The 24,701-nt window shown below is 36.5% G+C and overlaps 1 protein-coding gene across 4 annotated transcripts in view; it reads right to left on the bottom strand.

Annotated features, from left to right (window-relative positions):
* The window catches only part of LOC145268312 (adenylate cyclase type 9-like), a 429,113-nt gene that overhangs the window by 194,797 nt on the left and 209,615 nt on the right, over positions 1-24,701 (bottom strand). For all 4 annotated transcript variants that reach the window (XM_080123772.1, XM_080123770.1, XM_080123773.1 and 1 more), the window contains one exon: positions 10,640-10,723. In XM_080123772.1, coding sequence (XP_079979898.1) covers positions 10,640-10,723 — 84 coding nt within the window. The remainder of the gene's footprint in view (positions 1-10,639; positions 10,724-24,701) is intronic.

Here is a 24,701-nt window from a genome sequence, read left to right as displayed (position 1 = left end):
GCTGCCAGAGCCAGAGCCAGAGAGAACTGGGCTGCCAGAGCCAGAGCCAGAGAGAACTGGGCTGCCAGAGCCAGAGCCAGAGAGAACTGGGCTGCCAGAGCCAGAGAGAACTGGGCTGCCAGAGCCAGAGAGAACTGGGCTGCCAGAGCCAGAGAGAACTGGGCTGCCAGAGCCAGAGCCAGAGAGAACTGGGCTGCCAGAGCCAGAGAGAACTGGGCTGCCAGAGCCAGAGAGAACTGGGCTGCTAGAGCCAGAGCCAGAGAGAACTGGGCTGCCAGAGAGAAAGAGAGAACTGGGCTGCCAGAGCCAGAGCCAGAGAGAACTGGGCTGCCAGAGCCAGAGCCAGAGAGAACTGGGCTGCCAGAGCCAGAGAGAACTGGGCTGCCAGAGCCAGAGAGAACTGGGCTGCCAGAGCCAGAGAGAACTGGGCTGCCAGAGCCAGAGCCAGAGAGAACTGGGCTGCCAGAGCCAGAGAGAACTGGGCTGCCAGAGCCAGAGAGAACTGGGCTGCCAGAGCCAGAGAGAACTGGGCTGCCAGAGCCAGAGCCAGAGAGAACTGGGCTGCCAGAGCCAGAGCCAGAGCCAGAGAGAACTGGGCTGCCAGAGCCAGAGAGAACTGGGCTGCCAGAGCCAGAGCCAGAGAGAACTGGGCTGCCAGAGCCAGAGAGAACTGGGCTGCCAGAGCCAGAGAGAACTGGGCTGCCAGAGCCAGAGCCAGAGAGAACTGGGCTGCCAGAGCCAGAGCCAGAGAGAACTGGGCTGCCAGAGCCAGAGCCAGAGAGAACTGGGCTGCCAGAGCCAGAGAGAACTGGGCTGCCAGAGCTAGAGCCAGAGAGAACTGGGCTGCCAGAGCCAGAGAGAACTGGGCTGCCAGAGCCAGAGAGAACTGGGCTGCCAGAGCCAGAGCCAGAGCCAACTGGGCTGCCAGAGCCAGAGCCAGAGAGAACTGGGCTGCCAGAGCCAGAGAGAACTGGGCTGCCAGAGCCAGAGCCAGAGAGAACTGGGCTGCCAGAGCCAGAGAGAACTGGGCTGCCAGAGCCAGAGAGAACTGGGCTGCCAGAGCCAGAGCCAGAGCCAGAAAGAACTGGGCTGCCAGAGCCAGAGAGAACTGGGCTGCAAGAGCCAGAGAACTGGGCTGCCAGAGCCAGAGCCAAAGAGAACTGGGCTGCCAGAGCCAGAGAAAACTGGGCTGCCAGAGCCAGAGAGAACTGGGCTGCCAGAGCAAGAGAGAACTGGGCTGCCAGAGCCAGAGAGAACTGGGCTGCCAGAGCCAGAGAGAACTGGGCTGCCAGAGCCAGAGAGAACTGGGCTGCCAGAGCCAGAAAGAACTGGGCTGCCAGAGCCAAAGCCAGAAAGAACTGGGCTGCCAGAGCCAAAGCCAGAGAAAACTGGGCTGCCAGAGCCAAAGCCAGAGAAAACTGGGCTGCCAGAGCCAAAGCCAGAGAAAACTGGGCTGCCAGAGCCAGAGAGAACTGGGCTGCCAGAGCCAGAGAGAACTGGGCTGCCAGAGCCAGAGAGAACTGGGCTGCCAGAGCCAGAGAGAACTGGGCTGCCAGAGCATGAGCCAGAAAGAACTGGGCTGCCAGAGCCAGAGCCAGAGAGAACTGGGCTGCCAGAGCCAGAGCTAGAGAGAACTGGGCTGCCAGAGCCAGAGCCAGAGAGAACTGGGCTGCGAGAACCAGAGACAGAGAAAACAGGACTGCGAGAACCAGAGACAGAGAAAACAGGACTGCGAGAACCAGAGACAGAGAAAACAGGACTGCGAGAACCAGAGACAGAGAAAACAGGACTGCGAGAACCAGAGACAGAGAAAACAGGACTGTGAGAACCAGAGACAGAGAAAACAGGACTGCGAGAACCAGAGACAGAGAAAACAGGACCGCGAGAACCAGAGAGAGAGAGAGAGAGAGAGAGAGAGAGAGAGAGAGAGAGAGGAGGTCAGGACTACGAGAGGCAGAGAGTGAGAGGACAGGACTGCGAGAGCCAAAAAGAGAGAGGACAGTACTGCGTGAGCCAGAGAGAGAGAGGACAGTACTGCGAGAGCCAGAGAGAGAGAGAGAGAGGACAGTACTGCGAGAGCCAGAGAGAGAGAGAGAGGACAGTACTGCGAGAGCCAAAAAGAGAGAGGACAGTACTGCGTGAGCCAGAGAGAGAGAGGACAGTACTGCGAGAGCCAGAGAGAGAGAGAGAGAGGACAGTACTGCGAGAGCCAGAGAGAGAGAGAGAGAGAGGACAGTACTGCGAGAGCCAGAGAGAGAGAGAGAGAGAGAGGACAGTACTGCGAGAGCCAGAGAGAGAGAGAGAGGACAGTACTGCGAGAGCCAGAGAGAGAGAGAGAGAGAGAGAGGACAGTACTGCGAGAGCCAGAGAGAGAGAGAGAGAGAGAGAGAGGACAGTACTGCGAGAGCCAGAGAGAGAGAGAGAGGACCGTACTGCGAGAGCCAGAGAGAGAGAGGACAGTACTGCGAGAGCCAGAGAGAGAGAGAGGACAGTACTGCGAGAGCCAGAGAGAGAGAGAGGACAGTACTGCGAGAGCCAGAGAGAGAGAGAGGACAGTACTGCGAGAGCCAGAGAGAGAGAGGACAGTACTGCGAGAGCCAGAGAGAGAGAGGACAGTACTGCGAGAGCCAGAGAGAGAGAGGACAGTACTGCGAGAGCCAGAGAGAGAGAGGACAGTACTGCGAGAGCCAGAGAGAGAGAGGACAGTACTGCGAGAGCCAGAGAGAGAGAGGACAGTACTGCGAGAGCCAGAGAGAGAGAGGACAGTACTGCGAGAGCCAGAGAGAGAGAGAGGACAGTACTGCGAGAGCCAGAGAGAGAGAGAGAGAGAGAGGACAGTACTGCGAGAGCCAGAGAGAGAGAGAGGGAGGCCAATACTGCGAGAGCCAGAGAGAGAGAGAGAGAGAGAGAGAGAGAGAGGACAGTACTGCGAGAGCCAGAGAGAGAGAGGACAGTACTGCGAGAGCCAGAGAGAGAGAGGACAGTACTGCGAGAGCCAGAGAGAGAGAGGAAAGTACTGCGAGAGCCAGAGAGAGAGAGGACAGTACTGCGAGAGCCAGAGAGAGAGAGGACAGTACTGCGAGAGCCAGAGAGAGAGAGGACAGTACTGCGAGAGCCAGAGAGAGAGAGGACAGTACTGCGAGAGCCAGAGAGAGAGAGGACAGTACTGCGAGAGCCAGAGAGAGAGAGAGAGAGAGAGAGGACAGTACTGCGAGAGCCAGAGAGAGAGAGAGAGGGAGGACAATACTGCGAGAGCCAGAGAGAGAGAGAGAGAGAGAGAGAGAGAGGACAGTACTGCGAGAGCCAGAGAGAGAGAGAGGACAGTACTGCAAGAGCCAGAGAGAGAGAAAGGACAGTACTGCGAGAGCCAGAGAGAGAGAAAGGACAGTACTGCGAGAGCCAGAGAGAGAGAGAGGATAGTACTGCGAGCGCCAGAGAGAGAGAGAGGATAGTACTGCGAGCGCCAGGAGAGAGAGAGAGAGAACAGGACTGCGAGAGCCAGAGAGAGAGAGAGAGAGAGGACAGTACTGCGAGAGCCAGAGAGAGAGAGAGAGAGAGAGAGAGGACAGTACTGCGAGAGCCAGAGAGAGAGAGAGGGAGGACAATACTGCGAGAGCCAGAGAGAGAGAGAGAGAGAGAGAGAGAGAGAGGACAGTACTGCGAGAGCCAGAGAGAGAGAGAGGACAGTACTGCAAGAGCCAGAGAGAGAGAGAGGACAGTACTGCGAGAGCCAGAGAGAGAGAAAGGACAGTACTGCGAGAGCCAGAGAGAGAGAGAGAGGATAGTACTGCGAGCGCCAGAGAGAGAGAGAGGATAGTACTGCGAGCGCCAGGAGAGAGAGAGAGAGAACAGGACTGCGAGAGCCAGAGAGAGAGAGAGAGGGAGAACAGGACTGCGAGAGCCAGAGAGAGAGAGAGAGAACAGGACTGCGAGAGCCAGAGCGCGAGAGAGAGAGAGAGAGAACAGGACTGCAAGAGCCAGAGCGAGAGAGAGAGAGAGAACAGTAATGCGAGAGCAAGAAAGAACCAGTCTGCGAGAGCTAGAGAGAGAGAGAACAGGACTGCAAGAGAGAGAGAGAGAGAGAGAGAGAGAGGGAGAGAGAGGGAGAGAGAGAGGGAGAGAGAGAGAGAGAAGGGCCGTGAAAAAGAAGTAACATGAAACAATGTAAAGAGAATGAGTTAGACAGCACATGCTTACAATTAAAGAACAGGTGGTGACTCCTTTGTAAAAAACAAAACAAAAAAGGTTGCAATTTCTGCTAATTAGAGTCTTATGAAAGTATACTTAATATTTAATGTATTATCGCCTAAAACTCTCGAAGAATGCAGACTTTGATACAAAGATGACATTTATTGATTAAAGAATAGACATGGAACCGATATTAGCAATGTCTGGATGACTTGCAAACGAGTTTCCAGTTGACCAGTAAACTAATGCAAGCAAAAAGGTCAAAGCAACTGACAATTAAAAAAACACAAAAAAGACAGAAATTTGTCCAATAAGTTAGGACACGTTACGACTTTCACTTTTCTCAAAAGAGAGGCGATCAACAGATGTTTTCAAAATGAAATTAGTGCAAAAACAGACATCTTTTTTTTTTTTTGCACATATCAATTCTGGTACATTTTTTTTTATTAATATGTAAGCGGTTTTTCAGAATGACGAAGACTGTCTGATCATCTTAGGGATGAGGGATAACTCGTGCTGGGAGTTTTGCTTTTAAGTAAAGCTGGTTTGCGCAAAGCTAACTTTATTCTCTCATCTCAACCAACCTGATCCAGCGGCAGGACAAGGTCAAAACAACTGGAAACCAGGTGCGATGCAGAAGCTGCTGAAAGTGTCAATATCCTCCTGCATACAGCGTCTGGTATTACAAAATCGTCACCCATCTGGTACTGGCCGGGCTGAGCTTTGCTTAATTTCAGTGATCGAACAAAAACCTTGAATGAATATACCGAGTATGAACATTTTGAGAAGAGAAAGTGAAAAAGATTCAATTGCAATGATATATTTGCAACATAATCACATTGGCACACTGGTTCTCATTAGATCACCAAAATTAAGCAATGCTGCGCTTGGTCAGTACCAGGTGAGTGACGATTTGCGAATACCAGGCACTGTATATAGTATGCTCGACTTAAGTTAAATATGCAGGTTGACCTAGTTAAAAAAAAATCCATTTCCTTTTAAAATCCTTTATGCAATCTAGCTATAACTGGTACAACTTCAGTTCATGACTGGCTTGTACACCAAGTTGCAGTTACGAATATCTAACAATCTTTGTTTTAATGCAATTCAATAACATGCAGAGACACTTTGGTTTTAGTCTCATGAGGAAAAAAAAAAAAAAAAATTGATTCTTGATAGGCTTCACACTCACTAGTTGATGACCTCTTAGATGTTTATTTGTAGGAGTTCTGCAAAGATAACGGCTATCAAAACAATCCTCAGAAAATTATTGAAGATGACCATCACAGTTAAAATCAGGGCAAAGACCAGAGAGGAATATGTCAGAGTTATTGGCAATTTTCTTTATGGCGTATCCATGTGTGCTCATCGTTGAATGACATTAAAATAAAATCTGTTGGGTATTTATGATTGGAACTAGACAAGTTTATTTGTATCAAAGCTGAAAAGGATTATGCATTTTATTAACGATTGTGGGAGGGGGAGGGGAAAGAGTCAACCTGAACTAAAATGCTATTTTATCATTCTTGTTTATTTGAAGAGTGCTTCGTGTTATAAATGGCAAATAAAAACGAAATTCTTACAAACACACCAATTAAACCATATAAATCTCACCTTTCTGTGTAATGTATGTATCTCTGCATAAAAAGTTTGACAGAGGCCACAAATTTTCACGAGATCAGTATCATTTTGAAGCTCGGCATCTCGGACGAAAAATTTCGAAAAATTGGCTAAAAACATTAATTCCTTCACCCTCAACTGGGCAGTTTTCTACAAGGAGGGGTCGATTTTTTGCAAGCCATTTTTGCAAGTCATCGCATTGGTTGGATTGACATTGCCTAATTTTTACGTTCCAAACTTCCGGTCACGTCATGGAGTAGCGGTAAGATGTCAGATTTTCTTTCACTTTCCGTCTTCACATCACTGGTTCGAGCCTGCCTGTCTACTACCACTTTTTTTTTTTTTTTTTTTGCTCAGCACACACCTCCAAACACCTGGGCACCCAGGCTAGTCTAATAGATATAGATTATCAGTCACAATTACTTTAGATGTACCTATTTACAATGCCTTCCCACGGGACAGAGTTATACACCAGGGTCGTTTTTTAACGTGGAAAATTGCGAAATTTGTCTCTTTTCAATACATCATAAATCTTAACTACTTTTAGGAATGGACAATAGTACATTAATAGCATAAAATAATAAGTGTCATAACCGGAAATCGAACCAGAGACCTTGAAATCTTCAGTCTGAGATTATACCAACTGACTAAATTTGAATTTCTTATAAAATGTAGCTTAAAACATTAACAGGATAATTATAACTTTGGCATGACGTCATAGATTCATGACATGTTTCAAAATATGAATTCTAACACTAGCGATATAAACAAAACAACAACAAAAAATAAATGATTAAGTAAACACTGGCAATAGTGTTGAAAATTATTTGAATAGTTCAAAACAATTTATTTTGTTTGAACTATGCATTGGCGCTAAAGACAATTTGATATATACTAGAATTTGAGTCCGCAGGTCCCCATAATTCTAGTCATAAATACAATAAATTGATTGTAGCATGACTTATTATAAAAATACCACAGAATATTATACTAACACAGTAGAAAACGCATGCCTAATATTTTAGGACGAATCAAATAGCAGGAAAAGAATTTTTTTTTTTTTTTTTTTAGAATTGGTATCAGTGACCCTAATAAAAGATTAAAAAAAAAAAAAAAAAAAAAAAAAATGGACAACGGAATAAGAAATCTGAATGAATGGACATTCAGGTGGCAGATAAAGAAGGAAGCCAGCAGCCTAGACTCGTACATCACCATGACAACCAGTTAGCAAGGATATTTATTTATTTTACTTTTTAACATATACAAGTCCCATCTAAGTCATTTTTTTTTTCACAGCTCCAGTGACAAACACGGGAACAATTAATGCTATCTCCACATTCAGATGCGTACAAGAACTTTTTGAACTATTTTTCTCATCATGCTACTTCAAGAAACGACAAAAAAGACACTCATAAGACATTGCAATGCATTTGATTAAAAAAGAAGAAAAAAGGGGGGAGGGTTCTTATTTGGAATTCAACATAATTAAAGAAAACAAAAAAGTTAAAAATAAATACAGAGAAATCTTTATGATGTACGTATCTGTCACTGAACGGAAATGGCATATTCCAAAAAAATCACGTAACTTGATCAATAGGCACCTCCAAAGTTCACCATAGAATTACTCCCCCTATGTAACACGATGTAACTTAATCATGTGTTAAGGACAAAATAAACTAGTAATAATCAAAAACAAATTTTTCCAGTGTACGAAAATGAAAATGTGATACGAAAATAGTGTTTATATAATTGATGCTTTAAAATAATGTTCCTATGTAGTAAGCATTCCGAATGTGAAAACATACCCGTGTTTAATAAATCTAGCAAAAATCAACTAATGGTCAGATTTTCGTGAAATTTTCGATACTTATCCATTTTAGAATGAAATTAGATATAAAATGCAGTTTCCGTAAAATATGAGGAGAATTTTTTTAGTGCCCCCCTTTTCCCCCCGAAATTTGAACAAAATATATTTAAATTGATCGAAATTTCTATGCATTATGAAACAGAAGAGTTCAAATAAGTAAACAATATTTTATTAAAAGTATAAATCAACGTATTGGACAGGCACCTTGAAGTTGCAATTAAAAAAATGATATAAATTTAATATTTTTTTTAATAGCGCTTTTTCTAATTGATATATGCATTGAATTGATTAATTAATATCAGTTGAATTGACAAGAAAAAAAATTCCTAAAAAAATAATAAATTTAAATAAAAATTAAAACAATTAAAATTCCATTATTTTAAAATGTTCCGTTACAACTTAGATTTTTAATTAATGGGGTTAATTTCCTTTTTTTTTTTTTTTAAATATTAAGTTATAATATAAGCATGGCTTTTACCAGTTATTTTATTGCTAGATTAAACACGATTGAAAAATATGTTTGCGCCAAAAATGAACATTTTGTAGACAACTACGATCTTCTTGTTTGTCTTTACCAAATAAGGTATGGTAGGTATCTCCACGGCGTTGTGTAAAACGTCAGCATTGTACACATAATAGCCACGTCATCATTTCATGTATTTGTGTCAATTTGTATGGATGGGCATTCGCGGTACAATAGTTAATAGAAGTAACGTTTTATTTTTTTTTGTTGCTATGGATAAAAAACAATATAAGACTTACCTTTAGTAAAACAATTAGATTTTTATTAACGAGCTACACAGACTAGAATTAATAAAATAGAATTAAATTAATTTAACGTCTTCTGTTGACACTTCTTTATCTAAAGATAATGTTGCTTACAAGCTTCCATACTTTTTTTTAAAAAAGGCGCAAAAATATAAAAATCACCCTCTATCAATTTAAATAATAAAATCAATACGAATGTTTTTTTGGCCAATTTTGGATTCGCAATCTTTATTATCTCAATCTTATATTTTTTTTATTATTGGAAACAGGTTATCAAAAAAATCTTTGCTTAAACTTCACATCGCATAATGTTTCAATTTAATATCATTTAAAACTTTTAAAAAATAATTTTTAGAATTGTTTTTTTGGGTGACTGTGCACTTACTGACCCGCACTATTTTTTAAATCGTATTTCCAAGTTTAAAGTTTTATGATATATTTTTTTTTGATTCAATTGTAAGGTTAAAGCATAGAATAGTTACAAAACACCCTCCCCTCCCCATGTTAAGAATAGCTTTTTAAATAATAACGTTATTATTTCAGCACGGATCAATAAGTGTACTAGTACCGTTTTTTGTTGTAATTCAAATAATTATACTACCGAGAAAAAAAAATTATCAAGTGTTTTTTTTTTTTATCAATACTGATTTCATGTCCAATTTTATTTACAATTATATATATATATATTTATATATATATATACTTGTTTATTGTTATATAAACATGGTCACATCCTGCTGCTACAAATAGCCGCTTGTTTCAATCAAACAACAGATATCATCAGGCAGCGACTTGACTATTCAAAAGTTCAATATTGAACTTTTGAATAGTCAAGTTGCTGCCTGATGATATCTGTTGTTTGATTGAAACAAGTGGCTATTTGTAGCAGCAGGATGTGAGCACGTTTATATAACAATAAACAAGTATTATTAGCTCTTTTTATTGAGCACTATCTAACAACCTCGTTGAATTTATTAGTCCATTGCTTTTGAATAAAAAACCCGAGTATATATATATATATATACACACACACACACACACACACACACACACACACACACACACACACACACACACACACACACACACACACACACACACACAGGGTGTCCGTAAAGTTACTATACAGTCTTATTGTTTTATTGTATTATATTTGTATTAATAGTTAATATTTATTTTTGTGTAGCTGTAGGGTGTCTGTATAGTAACTTGTAAGACTGTATAGTAACTTTACGGGCACCCTGTATATATATATATATAAAATAACTAATTATTTGATCTTTTCAGCTTAAAAAATGTTAAAATTTTTACCAAATTACATTTACTTTTTGTAACATGACATATAGAACGCCTAAAAATAAAAAAATAAAAAAAAAATCCTCTAATATATTTAATGAAACCTACTTTTATTATGTAAGTTTATTTAATAATGAATAAATATAAAAAAATTTCATCAAGATATGACTATCATTTAATTTTTGCTAGATTTTAAAAAAATGGGTATGTTTACGGCTTCAAGAATGTCACTACATAGGTATGTTGTTTTAAAGCATCTATAATGTAAGCATGATTTTTGTCTCGCATTTTCATTATTTTTGTATGCCATAAAATTTTTTTTTAAATGTTAGCAGTTTATTTGAAACTTCTTTTAAATGGTAAAAACGTTAGGATGGTAATATTAAATTAAAATACAGTTACGTCGTGTTACATATAGGGAGGGTTAAACTGTGGCGTGCGTTGGAGGTACCGAAAGTATGTAACAAACACCCACAAAGTTGGTAAATTATTAATCAGCATTTCTCTGGATGAATACCATCTTAAAAAAAAAAAAAAAAAGCATTGATTCTTTTTTTTTTGGGGGGGGGGGGGTTAACTGGGTCAGGTTTTGTCAAGTATGTTAACCATTTCCGATGTTATATATTAATATAATATAAAGAAGAGGAGAATGACTTCTATTATTTTCAATAGAGAGGAATGAAAAGAGGAGTAGAGGATGTGGATAAACGGGAAGGAGAAAATAGAAAGATAGAAATACAAATGTTGAAAGGTAAAGAGAAAGAAGTTTTAATATAAGGATGCCCCACACACTTCAACTTCTGTTTCATTATTTTTTTTATGATGCTGGGCAATGTCAGGTAGCCCTGTTAGTCTATTACATAAAGACAATATAAAACTAAAACCAGAAAAGATACTTACTGCCTTCATTTTCTTGATGTCTGACAGTGTATTTCTTATTTGCAGCATCATAATGTTCGATTAAGTTATGGACGATTCGATTATCTGAAAACAAATCAGAAAGACATATAAGTCAGGTTAAAACTAAAAAAAAATAAAAATGAGTAAAAAAATAATTCTGTAAAATATTTAAACTTTACCATTTCATGTTAGTATTTGCTTGATTACTTACATGGCTTAAAACAAATGAAAATAAGTAAAATTAGATTCCCCCCCTATTCTATTGACCAATATATCTTCATTAAGAAAAAGCTACATAAAATAAATCTTGGTACATAAGATAGTGTGTCTATATACTCGTGTTCTACTCAATTCCTCACAGTCCCCTGTTAGAAACTATCCTAAATACTCATCCCTTACATTTCAAGAAGCAATATGCCTTGTTTGGGGTAAAAAGACAAAATTTTCAATTGACTTCATTTTCATATTTAATCTAACAGTTTTTGTTTTGATTAGTGATCTTATAGAAATAGTTGGAGATATCCCTTTGTCAGTCACAAGTTTTCTAACTGCTATTCGACTCAATGGGGCGAAATATGCTGTAGGATGATTTTCGTTTGGAAGATATGGTTGGTTGGTTGTTTTTTGTTTTACGGCATATCAACCCTTTTCAGGTTATTTAATGTCGAATCTAGTGATTTTGAAGAATATTTTTTTAATAGAATGATTTTTCAAGTCGGTTTCTATTCAACCCATAATTGGGACCCTAACAGGTACTACCACTCCAGGAGCAATGGCAATTAAAAGGTGGCTCCACACTCCCCAAAGCCTGCAAGCTGGGGCCTCACCATCAGATATGGTTTAAGATCATATCCAAGACCAAACTCTATGGGAACTCAAATATGTAATCATTTTCTTATTGATATTTAATTAAATATAAAATGTAAAAGATCTGATTTTCCATCTAATTTACATAAGTGTTTATGGTGCTTTGAATGCAAATTAGATGGTAAAATAAAGCATCACAGATGTGATATTGATAGTCTTTCTTAACCATTTTCATTTCCTTGAAATCTGAAATGACTGGGGATCCAGCAGAAGTTAATGTTTTTGTTTTGAGAGAGAGTATTTATTCTTTGTAGTAGATTGAGGAGTAATGTGTCATTTAAGTTTTGGTTCTTTGAGGACTCGAGTGTTTATAGGCAGTCTGAAAATATGATTTATCACAAGTAACGTTAGAAATGATATCTAGAGCCAATTGAATCGTAGTCTGGTAGCTGCCTCTGCAAAGCACATTACTCTTCATCCAGTTCTATTGATGTCTTTGGATTCGGCTGTGTAGATGTGCAAATGGTTTGAGTATTTTTCTTGGATATTGACGAGTTTTTCTTGATAAATTAATAGGTTAGTTTTGTTTTGAAAATAAAAAATAGTAAAAATAATGATAAAAATTAGTGTTGGGACGATTAATCGGAAATTATATTAAAATAACCGTTAAATGAAAATCCATAGATCACCCCCACAAGTGCATTTTCACATCTGAGCAAAATATCTGCACACTGAATATATGTTTTTTATGGTAATCAGATAAAAATAACTTTATAGTTAATATTTACACATTTATAAAGAATCGGAATCGGTAATTGGATTGGAATCGAGAATTTAGTAAGAAATCGGTAATTGTATCGGAATCGGGAAAAATATTGGAATCGTAACATTACTAATAAAAATGATAATCACAATAATAATTACAACTCCAACCAATGTAAAAAAAAATAAAATAAAATAAATAACAATGAATAGTAATAATAATTATGATAATCACAAAATAATAATTAATTATAAAAAATACTGAAAAAATAGTATTTGAACAAACATGTTGCCTGGTCATAAAAAAAACAAAAAACAAAAAAAACAAATGGGATATGGATGACATCAGCTAAAAGTTAAACCAAAAACAAAGTTTTGTAAGCAAGAAAAAAAAAAAAATAAATAAACGTCACATGCTGGGCTCGAACTCACATAAGTTAGTTAGTGAATGCATTATCGATGGGACCACAAGGGCACATGTTATAAAGCCACAAATTTAGCTTTTTTTTTAAATGGAAAAACAATGACTGTTCGCGCATGTGCCCTTTTCAAGCCGCGTCGAAAACAAGGTTTTTATCTGACCCTCCACTTCAAACAAACTTTTCTACACAAAATAATTACCGATTTTTTTTCTGATTTTTCGATATTATGTGTCCGACAGATCACTAACAATACAGCGTTCATGCCCGTACAATGCGGATGACAAGTTTTTAGCGGACATACAAACACACACACACAACTGAGATTTATATAATAGAAGATAATATATATATATGAGAGAGAGACAGAGACTAACTGATTGCCTTTTTATGCATTTCACTAATTAATATCTAATCTTTCCAGTTCTACATGTGTGATGTGTGTAGTACTTTTTATATAAGGAGTTTTTACTTTTATATTTTACTGACATTATTAACACTTTAAAAATCTCCAACTCTGCACCCATTAATGCACATCTTTTTATTCATTTTACTGTTCTCCCTTTTTATATAGTCTATATTTTCCAAAAATACATTGGATAAGAATTAAAATATTATTTGTTAGATTTTGTAACTTTTTTTTTCTTGCCTCCAATCGCTCTACTGAGTTATTGTCCCCAAAACGGGGTCCACTTCACCCAAGAATTATAGCACAAGTTGGATCCTAGCAATGGAGTCACAACAATAGCAAAATCAAATAAACAAAAATATGATGACTAATCTTAGCTAGAAAAGTGTAAAACTCCAGCAATTACTTTTAGGCCAGATATCTCAAACTTGAGGTTACAAAATGGACATTATGCAAAGTGGGGAGGGGAGGTTAGTAAATAGAGGGGCGGTATCTTACTGCAGTGGTGAATAAGTTTTTCTTTCCTTCTCTGAAGAACTACAATAAACACTCACTCAATTTTAAGGTCAACAGATATTGCTGACCTTAAAATTGATGGAGTTATTTTTCCCTTGGGTGGATTGAGGTCAAGTTCAATATTACTAATGGAAAAGTATGGAAGCACCAAATGACAAATTTCTTAAATTTGAGGAACATGTTGATCATGAAAATGGACTGCATGAAGACTGTTTTTAATACCATAGTTCAGTAGTTTTTATACCATACCAAAGTGGAACTCACCCTAAACGTGTGAATATCAAATTCACAAGCAGTTCTCAGTCGCTTGTATATCCCCGTTAGGAGAGATAACGATGTCCTCTCACATACATAGACTGATATTCTCAATGGTCACCTAACTGGTATTGACCAGGATCAATGTTGCTTAACTTTGTTGATCTAATGAAAAATTGTGTCAACGTGATCAAGTCACGTGAGACAACGAAATGCTTTTAATTTGTTGCTAATTTATATCACTTTGCAGAATAGCAGTTCTTTCTCTTATTCGCAATTCTGTTAAATTGCAGAATTTGTTTCATTTAAAAATATCAAAGATCTTAAATACTTTTAGAAATGGAGAATATTGCAATAATAGTTAATAATTTCCTAACTAATAAAGCGTTACTGTATAAAGCGATGATGATGGTGTATCATTTTTTTTTTTGACTAGTAAATGTTTTGTAAGATTTTATGGCAAAAAAGAGGAGGGATTAGATGCAAGTTCTTCCCAGTCCACTTTTAGAAACAGAATTTCTGTACAAAACATATCTAAGAACACTGCCAGACATATAAATTAGCTTTGTGTGAAATTTTCAAAAGATAGGCTCAGCCATTTCAGAATCTATAAGGAATGAACTCACATACACAAAGTAATTTTTATACAATAGTAGAGATTCTGTTAAATTGTGGAATTTGTTTAATTTAAAAATATCAAAGATCTTATATACTTATAAGAATAATTTGCCCAGTGGACTATTTTGCAAAAAAAATTTTTTAAATAAAAAAAAAAAAAAAAAAATATGATAATGTCGTTCATCAAATTCCATCTGTGTTTGTTTACAATATCATGTCAGCTGGTATTTGAGCTTGATTATAAATGCCTTGGAAAAATCACTTATGTTTAGTTTTAAAATATTCAAAGAAATGATTTGCATTGATTTTAAATGGTACCTTTTTTATCGTAAATTGAACTCATTAATAAGAAAAAAAATAAAAATAAAATGGTGAGGTACACCCGGGCTCAAACAGGGGATCATTCGATCTGTAGTCGAATGCTCTATCACCATTACATCTATAGATTATAATAAATCTGTTTTTTGAAGAAATGATTTGTTGAAATTTTATTATCCCCCTTGGCTGGTGTAACAAAGAATATTTCTCTGTAAAAATTATTATTTTTTTTATCTATGATACAGAAAAGCTGTTTTTTAACATCAATTTTTTTCGACTTTTGATACTTATTGAAAAAGGTAAACAAATCCGTCGAACAGCACGAGAGAGAGAGAGAGAGAGAGAGAGAGAGAGAGAGAGAGAGAGAGAGAGAGAGAGAGAGAGAGAGAATATCAGCAGAAGCAAAGGCGAAGGGAGATAACTGAGGCGACAAAAAGTTTCAGTTGCCGCGAAGATTTAAAAATGGTGTGGACGCAACTCGCCACATGGAGTGTAAAAAAAAAGGATTACCGAATTAATCCCATCAAGACTTAAAAAAAAAAAAAAAAAAAAAAAGAAAAGGAAAAGAAGAATATGAGTTTGGAAGAATCTAAGGGTAAATACAGACATCTTTTCTAGTAATGTGGAAGGCAATACGAAAAGGGCGAAGAAAGAACTTTTCATAGCGGGGTCATAGTCTTGTAACAAAAAAAAGAAGAAAAAAGAAGACACCAAATATGAGCTCGGAAGAGGTCTAAATGTTTGCATATATATTTCCTCTTTTCTCTACCATGAAATGCAGATGCATTATGGACACAAATACAAGAAAAAGGGATCAAATGTTTTAATGAAAGAAAAAAAAAAAAAAAGATCGAATGTTTTGAAGAAGTGATAAAAAACAAAAAAATCAAATTCAAACTTAATGTGTGAATAATTGTTTTATTTCAGCATATAAATATATTGAACTGGCACATATAGTAACGTGCAATATGACTTTTCATTTTATGAATAAAAAAAAAAAAACGAGAGAAATTTCCCTCTCCTTATATTTTCTATATTGGATAATAAAACAATCGCGCGTGATGATGCACTCGTGGTTTGGAATTAAAATGTAATCCGCTGTTTGATTTTCTTTTTGTTGTTTGACGTATGTAAAATATCACACGACGGAATTTATAATTCCGCATAACCTCAGCGCGCTTTGGATTCTAGTCGAGACAAGCCAACAAAAATAAATATATTCGAATCTCTATTGTTGTTGATCTCGACGGCGAAAGGAAAACCATAGCTTAGCGCATTCGTTGATCGGTCCTTTCCAGAGACTCGTATGTATTAATTATATACATACCTAACAGCGAATGTCACATTATCGAATAAATTTCTGTACAAAACATATCTAAGAACACTGCCAAACATATAAATTAACTTCGTGTGAAATTTTCAAAAGATAGGCTCAACTGTTTCAGAATCTATAAGGAATGAACTCGCATACACGCAAAGTGATTTTTATACAATAGTAGAGATTCTGTTAAATTGTAGAATTTGTTTAATTTAAAAATATCAAAGATCTTAAATACTTTTAGAAATGGAGAATATTGCAATAATAGTTAATAATTTCCTAACTAATAAAGTGATGATGATGGTGTTGGTGTATCATTTTTTTTTTTTTTTTTGACTAGTAAATGTATAGTAAGATTTTACGGCAAAAAAGAAGGGGTAATTTAGGATGTAAGTTCCTTCCGAGTCACAAATCATGGCAGTAAAAATGGAAAACATCGAAGATAGCAGGAGACAGTTGTCATGGCAATAAATGTCTAAGAGACGACATTAGTAAAAGTATTTAACCTTTTCTTTAAAAAAAAAAAAAAAAAAAATCTAATTTAAGAGTTAAATTAAAATATTGTAGATTACTAAAACTCTGGGATGTTATTTTGTCACCGTGTACACTTCATGTTGGATTATTCCGACAACTATTTTCATCTTAGTTGTCATTTTAAGGATGTTTCATGGGGATAGATCCATTGGTGTTTTATACCATATCAACCACTGTGGATTATTTGATGCTAAATCATTTATTGAATTACGAACAGCCTTTTTTCTTTTTTTTAATCTATTAAAGAAAGTTAGGCTCTTCAGATCGTTCGTTGGATAATGTCAGGGCCTTTTGATTATTCATTGAATCACATCAAGTTAGGTTAGGATTATATTTTTCTTGCACAGGTTTACTTTTCTCAGGAAAGCTAAAATTGTGTGAATTTTTTTTTTTTTTCCAAATAGTTCACGTAAAAACTTAGAATATGTGACAGATCACCACAGTATCGAAAGAAATGCTTTACAATAAAGTGTTTTTGGCATGCCAAGCATTGTGAAAGATCATCTTCTAAAAGAAGGAAGGAATGGATTATGTGTGCGTGTGTGCTATGCAAATATACGACAAAATCGCTTCCTCTTTGCATGACTTTCTCAACCCCGGTATCCATTCTTTAAGTATGGGTTTAATTTTAAAGAGTTTGTTGTTTTGATAAGTATTTCAATCGTATTGCCATTTCTTCATAATGATATTATTTATTGGTGGTTTATTGTTTGCGTATGGCATTTTCATTATATAAAGTTTTAGTAAGTTTTTGGCAGCCATGTTAGGCTTTTCATTTTCTTGAAATCCAAAATGACTGAATCAAACAGAATTTGATGCTTTTGCTTTGAGAAAGAGTATTTATTCTTTGTAGTAGGTTGATGAGTAATGCATTATTCAAGTTTGTTTCTTTAAGGATTCAAGTACTGATATTCCTGTATTAAAATAAGTGATATCGTTTAAATGAAATCATATTTAATACTTGTTTTATTAAAATGCACAGAAAATTTATTTACATATTTTAATAAGAGTGCTGTTCTCCATAACAACCTAGCCAAAGCTGTTTGTCCCTCCTTTGATAATCAGCATAGATTTTGGCCCTCGCACTCTGAACTGTTGCCGACCCCTGATTTAGATGGATTAAACCTATGAAGTTAAAATTTGGTAAGAACATTTGTTTCTCTTGGCATTCGGACCAACATCATAGTGTAGTATCTTGCTGAGACAATTTAAAATTTTTGTTCCAATACAGAGTGCCCCTTTTTGGAGAGCTGGATTCTCCTTAAGGGCAGATAGGGGAGGACTAGAAAAGGACAGAGGGAGAGAGATATATAGGGGAGGACTAGAGAGATATATAGGGGAGGACTAGAGACAGATATATAGAGTAGGACTTTCTTTTTCAATCTGAAACTTTTCTGTGACGTAAGCACTGACTACTTCTAATATGATTAAATCAAACGAGCTTACAAAGGGAGGAGGGAAAGCAAGAAAGCAAAAAGAGGAAAAGAAAAGGGGGAAAAAGAAAAGGGAACAAAGGAGGAAAAAAAGGGAAGAAAAAGAGGAAAAGAAAAGGAGGAGAAGGGAGAAAAAGGGGGAAAATGAAAGGAAAAGAAAATGTGTGTGTGTGTGTGTGGGGGGGAAATTGGGACAAAGGAATGGAGAGGAAAGGAAAAAGGGGAAAAGAAAGCAATTTCTTATCGCCTCATTCAAATTATTGAATATTTAAAAGGAGCTGATATTAACCAGTTTTGCTAAGTTGGGTCCAATTACCGTCTTAGTGATTGCCAAACCATTTTTTTCTTATGAGCTTATTTTGATCATATTGTCATAATGCGCCACATGCCTCCAAAATTCATATCCGCCTTATTCATGCTTTTCAAAAAATGCATTGAAAATATAATAACGAAGTATTATGACAATCATTATTAGAATCTTTTACAGCAGAGTTGCTAAAAACTCATTTTCTATAGAAATCGCACCAGACAAAGCACTTTATGCAAGGAGTTAAAAAAAAAAAAAAAAAAAAAAAAAAAAAACAAGCCAACGATAAGTGTTAGATGGATAAATGTCGATCTAGAAAACATTTCCTCTTTGTCAGAAACAAAGTTCATAGAATGTAAGGATGAAAGGACACAATAAAGGAAGCGAGAGTTATAATGCTACCTAAAGTAAACTAAAGGTTTATTTTCTACTGCCCTTAGTAGCTTTCTATTTTATATTGGAAATCTTCATGATGTATATACCCGTCACAGAACAAAGATGTCGTTACAAAAATCACGTAAATTGATCAAATAGTTTTATTTTTAAATAAGAAAATCATTTTTGAACAATTTAAAACGATTAATGTGAAATCGTTAGCATTACAAGGCTTGTGAACGTCTACCCCTGTTTTTATTTTTCAAGAACGCGACACGAGATTGCCCCTTTTAGCTTACTCATAAAATTTGATTCGCTTAGTTTCAGAAAGAACAAAAACAAAAATTACTTGATCAATTTACGTGATTTTTGGAATATAACATCTTCGTTTCGTGACAGCTAAGTACATCATAAAGATTTGTATTTTCTGTATTTTTTATTAAATTTATTTAGGTTAAATTCTAAATAAATGAAAAAAAATTTTTTTTTTATATTATCGCCTGTACACTAATTTTATTTGCATTTTCGAATAAATAAATAAATAATAAATAAATAAACTTTAGGCCGGTAATCACAACATTTACCGCAAAAGTCAAATATTACAGTTCATGAGCAACCGGACTTATGAAAAAGAATTTTACAAACTATCTTACAAATATACCAGGTAAACCAAGTGCAAAGGAGATTCAAACAATTGCACTTAAAGGGACGGCTAGAATCTTAAAAAGATCTCTCGGTTGGAGTGTCTAAAATAGCAGGTGTATGTTTGGCATCTGGTAGGATGCCCCATCCCTGGCTTAAACAAAATGATAAGAAAAATGAAAAAAGAAGGAAATGCCTGAATTTTAGAACGTGCCGACAAATAATCTAAAGCTGCAGTGCACTGGTAACTTCACATAGTTCCTTCACAGACTGGAATGCTGAAACTACTGAACTAGAAGCTTCAATGTCAGTTCTGTGGGAGGGAAAGGAAGAAACGAAAGACAAAATATGTTTACATACTGAAGATGGATTATTTTTCAACACTTTTTTTTCCTTTCTTTTTTCTAAAACCTTGAAGCGACTATTTTTAGATATGAGCAGATAACAAGCCGACTCAAGATCCTTTAAAACAAATCTTTGGGATTTAAATTTTTTTATTTTTTTTTTTTATCTATCGCACCTCATGAACAAACACATACGAAATTACATTTCTACTACGCCGATCATACCAAACTTAAGCAATTGTAACATTTTGTTCGCAATCCAATTTTTTTTTTAAGAGCTGGATCTCGCATAACACAAAAAGTTGGCCTCATGGGAAAACAAGTATATAGAGATAATTTAGATCAATTCAAGAAATTGATGCCAGTTATTTAAATACGAATTTTCTCTCTCTCTCACACACACACGTGTGTATATTAGAGAAAATCAGAACATTGGTACCGCCGGTTTCAAATCTAAACAAACAGACCCTATAGTTGATTTTTTATGCCAGACATTTTTCAGCCTTTGTTTATTTTTGTTTGGAAATGAGGCCGACGGTACTAATGCCGTCTTGATCTTCAGGTCGGTCGATCGGTCGGTCGCGCGTGCGCCCACACACACAACATTCTTATTAAAAAATTTTTTTTCTTGATAACTGAGCACTTTACTGAGGTTCTCTCCCAATGACTTTACATTCTCTCTCTCACACACACACACACACACACACACACACACACACACACACACACACACACACACTTAAGGAATGGCTTCTAATGCATTTTCTGTCTTTGAACATTTGATGATTAAATAAATGATACAAATATTTTAAACTGTCGATTAATTTTCTTATGTATACATATACTAGTAGGGAGACCCAACATTGGCCGGGATTGAATAATCAACGAATATTTCACACTTCCATATTGTTATTGTCATCGAAATCGGTGAAATCGACCATTTTTCAATCAAATCGATTGATTGCTTGTTCTAGTTGGGAACCGATCGTGTTGCACCGAGAGGACGCTTCACATGCCTCTCGCAGTGACTACGTCTACAATACATTGTAGTTTCCACTGCACTGTAAATAAACTACTATTGATTTTATAAAATTATTTTTTTATATATAATGGCTTGAATTATTAAAGTTTAAAATGCAGAAGTCAACTCCAATTGTGCTCTAAACAGAAACATTCATTTCGAATGAGCCCCTGTCATATCAAAGAGCTTACTGTTAATTTTGTCTGACCTTACTGCTTGTGCAATGATAATTGCTAGAATTTAAGTATAAAATAAAAAAGTCAAGTATCATGCTTCAATTGTGCTTTAAACAGAAACATTCATTTCGAATGTGTCCCTGTCATACAAAAGAATTTACTGTTGATTTTATATGTCGGGCCTTTCAGCTTGCGTGGCAATAAAACTTCTCAAATGCACTTGTGATGTTAGGCTGTGTAAAATGTTAACTGTGAACAAAATCGCCTGTTCCTCCTTTCATTGGATTATTTTGATTATCAATACTTATCAGAGATATTCCGATACAAAACCAGTATTTTCATGTGAAATTTTATAAAAATCGGACCAGTCGTTTTAGAGTCGATAGGAAACAAACACATGCACACACAGGTAAATTCCTTTTATATGATAGTAGATATACATATAAAAAGTGACCATGTCTGTGTGTGGAACAGTCTCTACAAACCTATCAATTTTTGGTCTACAGACTTGAAACTTCATATATAGGGGATTCAGACCTGTGGAACAAATTCGATTTGGATTTTAGCTGCTAAAAATAGCGTTTAAGGGGTTAAAATTAAAAAATTAGAACTTGGCAGGCATAAGTTGACTTAAAGTGCTCTTGTGGCAAATATGCGTTAAAATCTAATAATTTTTAAAGTTTTGATATCATCTACCGTTAGCTTAACTAGTAACACATAATGTTGATTGTTTTTGTTTTACGGCATATCAACCCTTTCCAGGTTTTTAATGTCGAATCCAGTGATTTTGAAGACATTTTTTTTTTTAATAGAATATCTTTGGGTTTTTTTTTCAAGTCAGTTTCTATTTAACCCATAATTGGAACCCTAACAGGTACTACCACTCCGGGTCAGAGTGGACCTGGGAACAATGGCAATAAAAGGGTGGCTCCACACCCCCAATACTTAAAATTACTATGTATTGGGTACAATATAATAATCAATAGAGAACTAGCTCTTTACTAATACGATGTCTGCATAAGTTAAAATATATTTAAATGTATTTTACAACTGGCCAGTGCCAGGTGGCCTGCTAGAATATATATTATTTCATGCATCTACATAAAATTTAACACACTTATCTTCAGCATTTATTTCAACAGTACTCGACATGCAAGTAGAGATAGGTAGTAAAGAAAAAATGGCTCTATTCCCTCCAAAAACGAACAAATCACAACAAGTCAAGTACATACTAGCATTTCCAAAGGGGTCGCCCATCTGGTACTGGTCAAACTCAGGGTTGCTTAACTTTCGTCATCTGATAAGAGTCGGTACTTTGTCAGGGCAAAGCTCACTATACCTACCCAGCATTGATGGGGAATATTTATTTTCATGTACTTTTTTTTTCTTGCTTTTTCTTTACCAAATCATTTTTTTTTTTTTTAAATAATATTCTGAAAGTTAACATTTAATTATTAGCACCATTTTGACATCAAAATATCAATTAAATCAAGTTGTGAACGGATTACATCATTGACAAATAATTCTAGTTTTATAACATCAGATGTAACAGTGCACCTTGAGTTTACTTTTGGCAGCCTTGTTGTTCTCGCTCATTTTTATCCTTTAGTCTTCATATTCCATGATTGATGTTTCTTACAAAGGGGAGAAAGAATTGCTGTATTCTGTGCTGGAATCTATCCATATAACACTTATCATTGGATAGTTTTTGACCTTGAAGTATTTTAATTCTTTCTTCATATCTTGGAAACTACTCGTTTCCCGGAATCTTTAACGTTATTTTCGTTTTCAGCACCCTCGAAAACCTATAATAGTGATAATTTTAAAGGATTCTTTGAAGGTGGAAGATACTGCATCTTTACCAATGTTTCAATCATAGTCATTTGTTTTCCTAGTTTTGCATATAGATTACAAAATATCTGATATTTCCCCCAAACCTCCGGCCTTGGAGGGGAAACTAAAACTTGCTATGATTTCAAAGGATCTGAAATAACAGCAACAAGGGAGACTTGATTCCAAATATTTCTCATATGTTATATCTCTCCTCTTTTGGAACTAGGGTACGATTATGAATATTTCCAGTATCAAATAATCATTATACACTGTGAAATTTACTTTATGTATGAAAACCAAAGAGGGGAGATATAATAGGAGAAATATTTGGAATCAAGTATTCCTTGCTGTTATTTCAAATCATTTGAAACCATAGCAACAAGTTTTAGTCTCCTCTCCATCAAGGACAGAGGTTTGGGGAAATATATATACAATTAAACTAGCGAGGGTGCCCAGCATTGCCTGAGTGTTTAGGTGGTGTAGTAAGGTGGGAGTACTCCGGTGTGTGTAGATAGTGTAGTAAAGAACCTTGGAGAGTGGGGGGAGGGAGGCGTAAAAAAATGGTAGTAGCGGAAGGGAGAATCAAAACAACAGTAGGCAGAGGTGTTAAAAAAAAAAAAAATGTGATAGGAGGCAGGCAGGCTTGAACCTGTAACGTGAAGAAAAAAAAGATTAAAAAAAGTGACGTCTTAGTTGATGTCTCCATTGCCTGTCCGGAAGTTGGGAACGCTGAAATTAAGCGTAGTCAATCGAAAAGAAGACGATTACATGTCAAAATGTTGGCGAAAAAAGCGACCCCTCCTTGTACAAAATTGCTCAGTCGAGGTTGAAAGAATGAATGTTTTGGGCCAATTTTTTTAATATTTATTGTGCGAAGGCCGGAGCTTTAAAAACAATACTGATTTCGTAAGGATCCATCAATTCCGTGGAAAGTTTTTGCAAAACATACAAACATAAATACACATCTATTAGACTAGCCTGGGTGCCCGGCGCTGCCCGGGTGTTTAGAGGTGTGTGTTGAGCAAAGAAAATGGTAGTAGGCAGGCAGACTCGAACCCGTACTGTGAAGGAGGAAAAGAACATAAAAAAGAAAACATGAGGTCGTTGCTGTTGCGTTCATCGCCAAACCGGAAGTAATGTAGGTTTAAATTAAGGCAAAAATCATCAAAAATCAAAAAAAGGGGATGACTTTCGAAAATATTGGCAAGAAAAGGTACACCTCCCTGTAGAAAAGTGCCCAGTTGAGGGTGAAGGAATTAATGTTTTTAGCCAATTTTTTTATATTTGTTGTCCGGAGTGTCAAGCTTCAAAATGATACTGATCTCGTGAAAGTCCGTCGCCCATGTCAAAAGTTTTAGGCAGACATGCAAACATACAGTTAAACAGACAAATGAGATTTATATTATAGACTAGCGGGGGTACACGGCATTGCCAGGGTGTTTGTAGGTGTGTATGGTGTTAAATAAAAAAGAAACCGGGGGGGGGGGGAAGAATCGAACCTGAAGCCGAGGCGAAGTTTGAAAATAAAATCGGCCAGCCAGAATGAGAGTGAAAGATGTTTGAATTTTGTTAAGTAAGAACCAAATTGACAGGTGCGCGCCCAGAAGTCGTTGAGCGTTACGATTGTGTCAATGACCAGGTTTGTTTGTTATAAGCGAAGTAAAAAAAGAAAACAACGTTAAAACTTAAGCAAGAAAAAAACACAAAAAAACTAACGTAAGGCAAACGAACGATGAAAACAGAAAAACGAATACGTGAAAAATGGCTTAAATAAGCCTGTTTCGATATTAAAATTAAAAAAAATTGGTGGGTATCCGGGTGTTTTTGGGCGTGTAGTTGGGGGTGGACAAGCAAAGTAAAAAAAAAACAAAAAAAAAAAAAACAGAAAAACGAATGTTATGTGAAAAATGGCTTAAATAACACTGGTTCAATATTTAAATTAAAAAAAATCCGAAAAAAAAGAAAAGAAAAGACA

Source organism: Euprymna scolopes, chromosome 43 (assembly GCF_053919585.1).
Source record: "Euprymna scolopes isolate OS-2025 chromosome 43, ASM5391958v1, whole genome shotgun sequence".
NCBI lineage: Eukaryota > Metazoa > Mollusca > Cephalopoda > Sepiida > Sepiolidae > Euprymna > Euprymna scolopes.
Note: the sequence above shows the minus strand (reverse complement) of the source record. Positions and strands in the feature narration are given on the sequence as shown.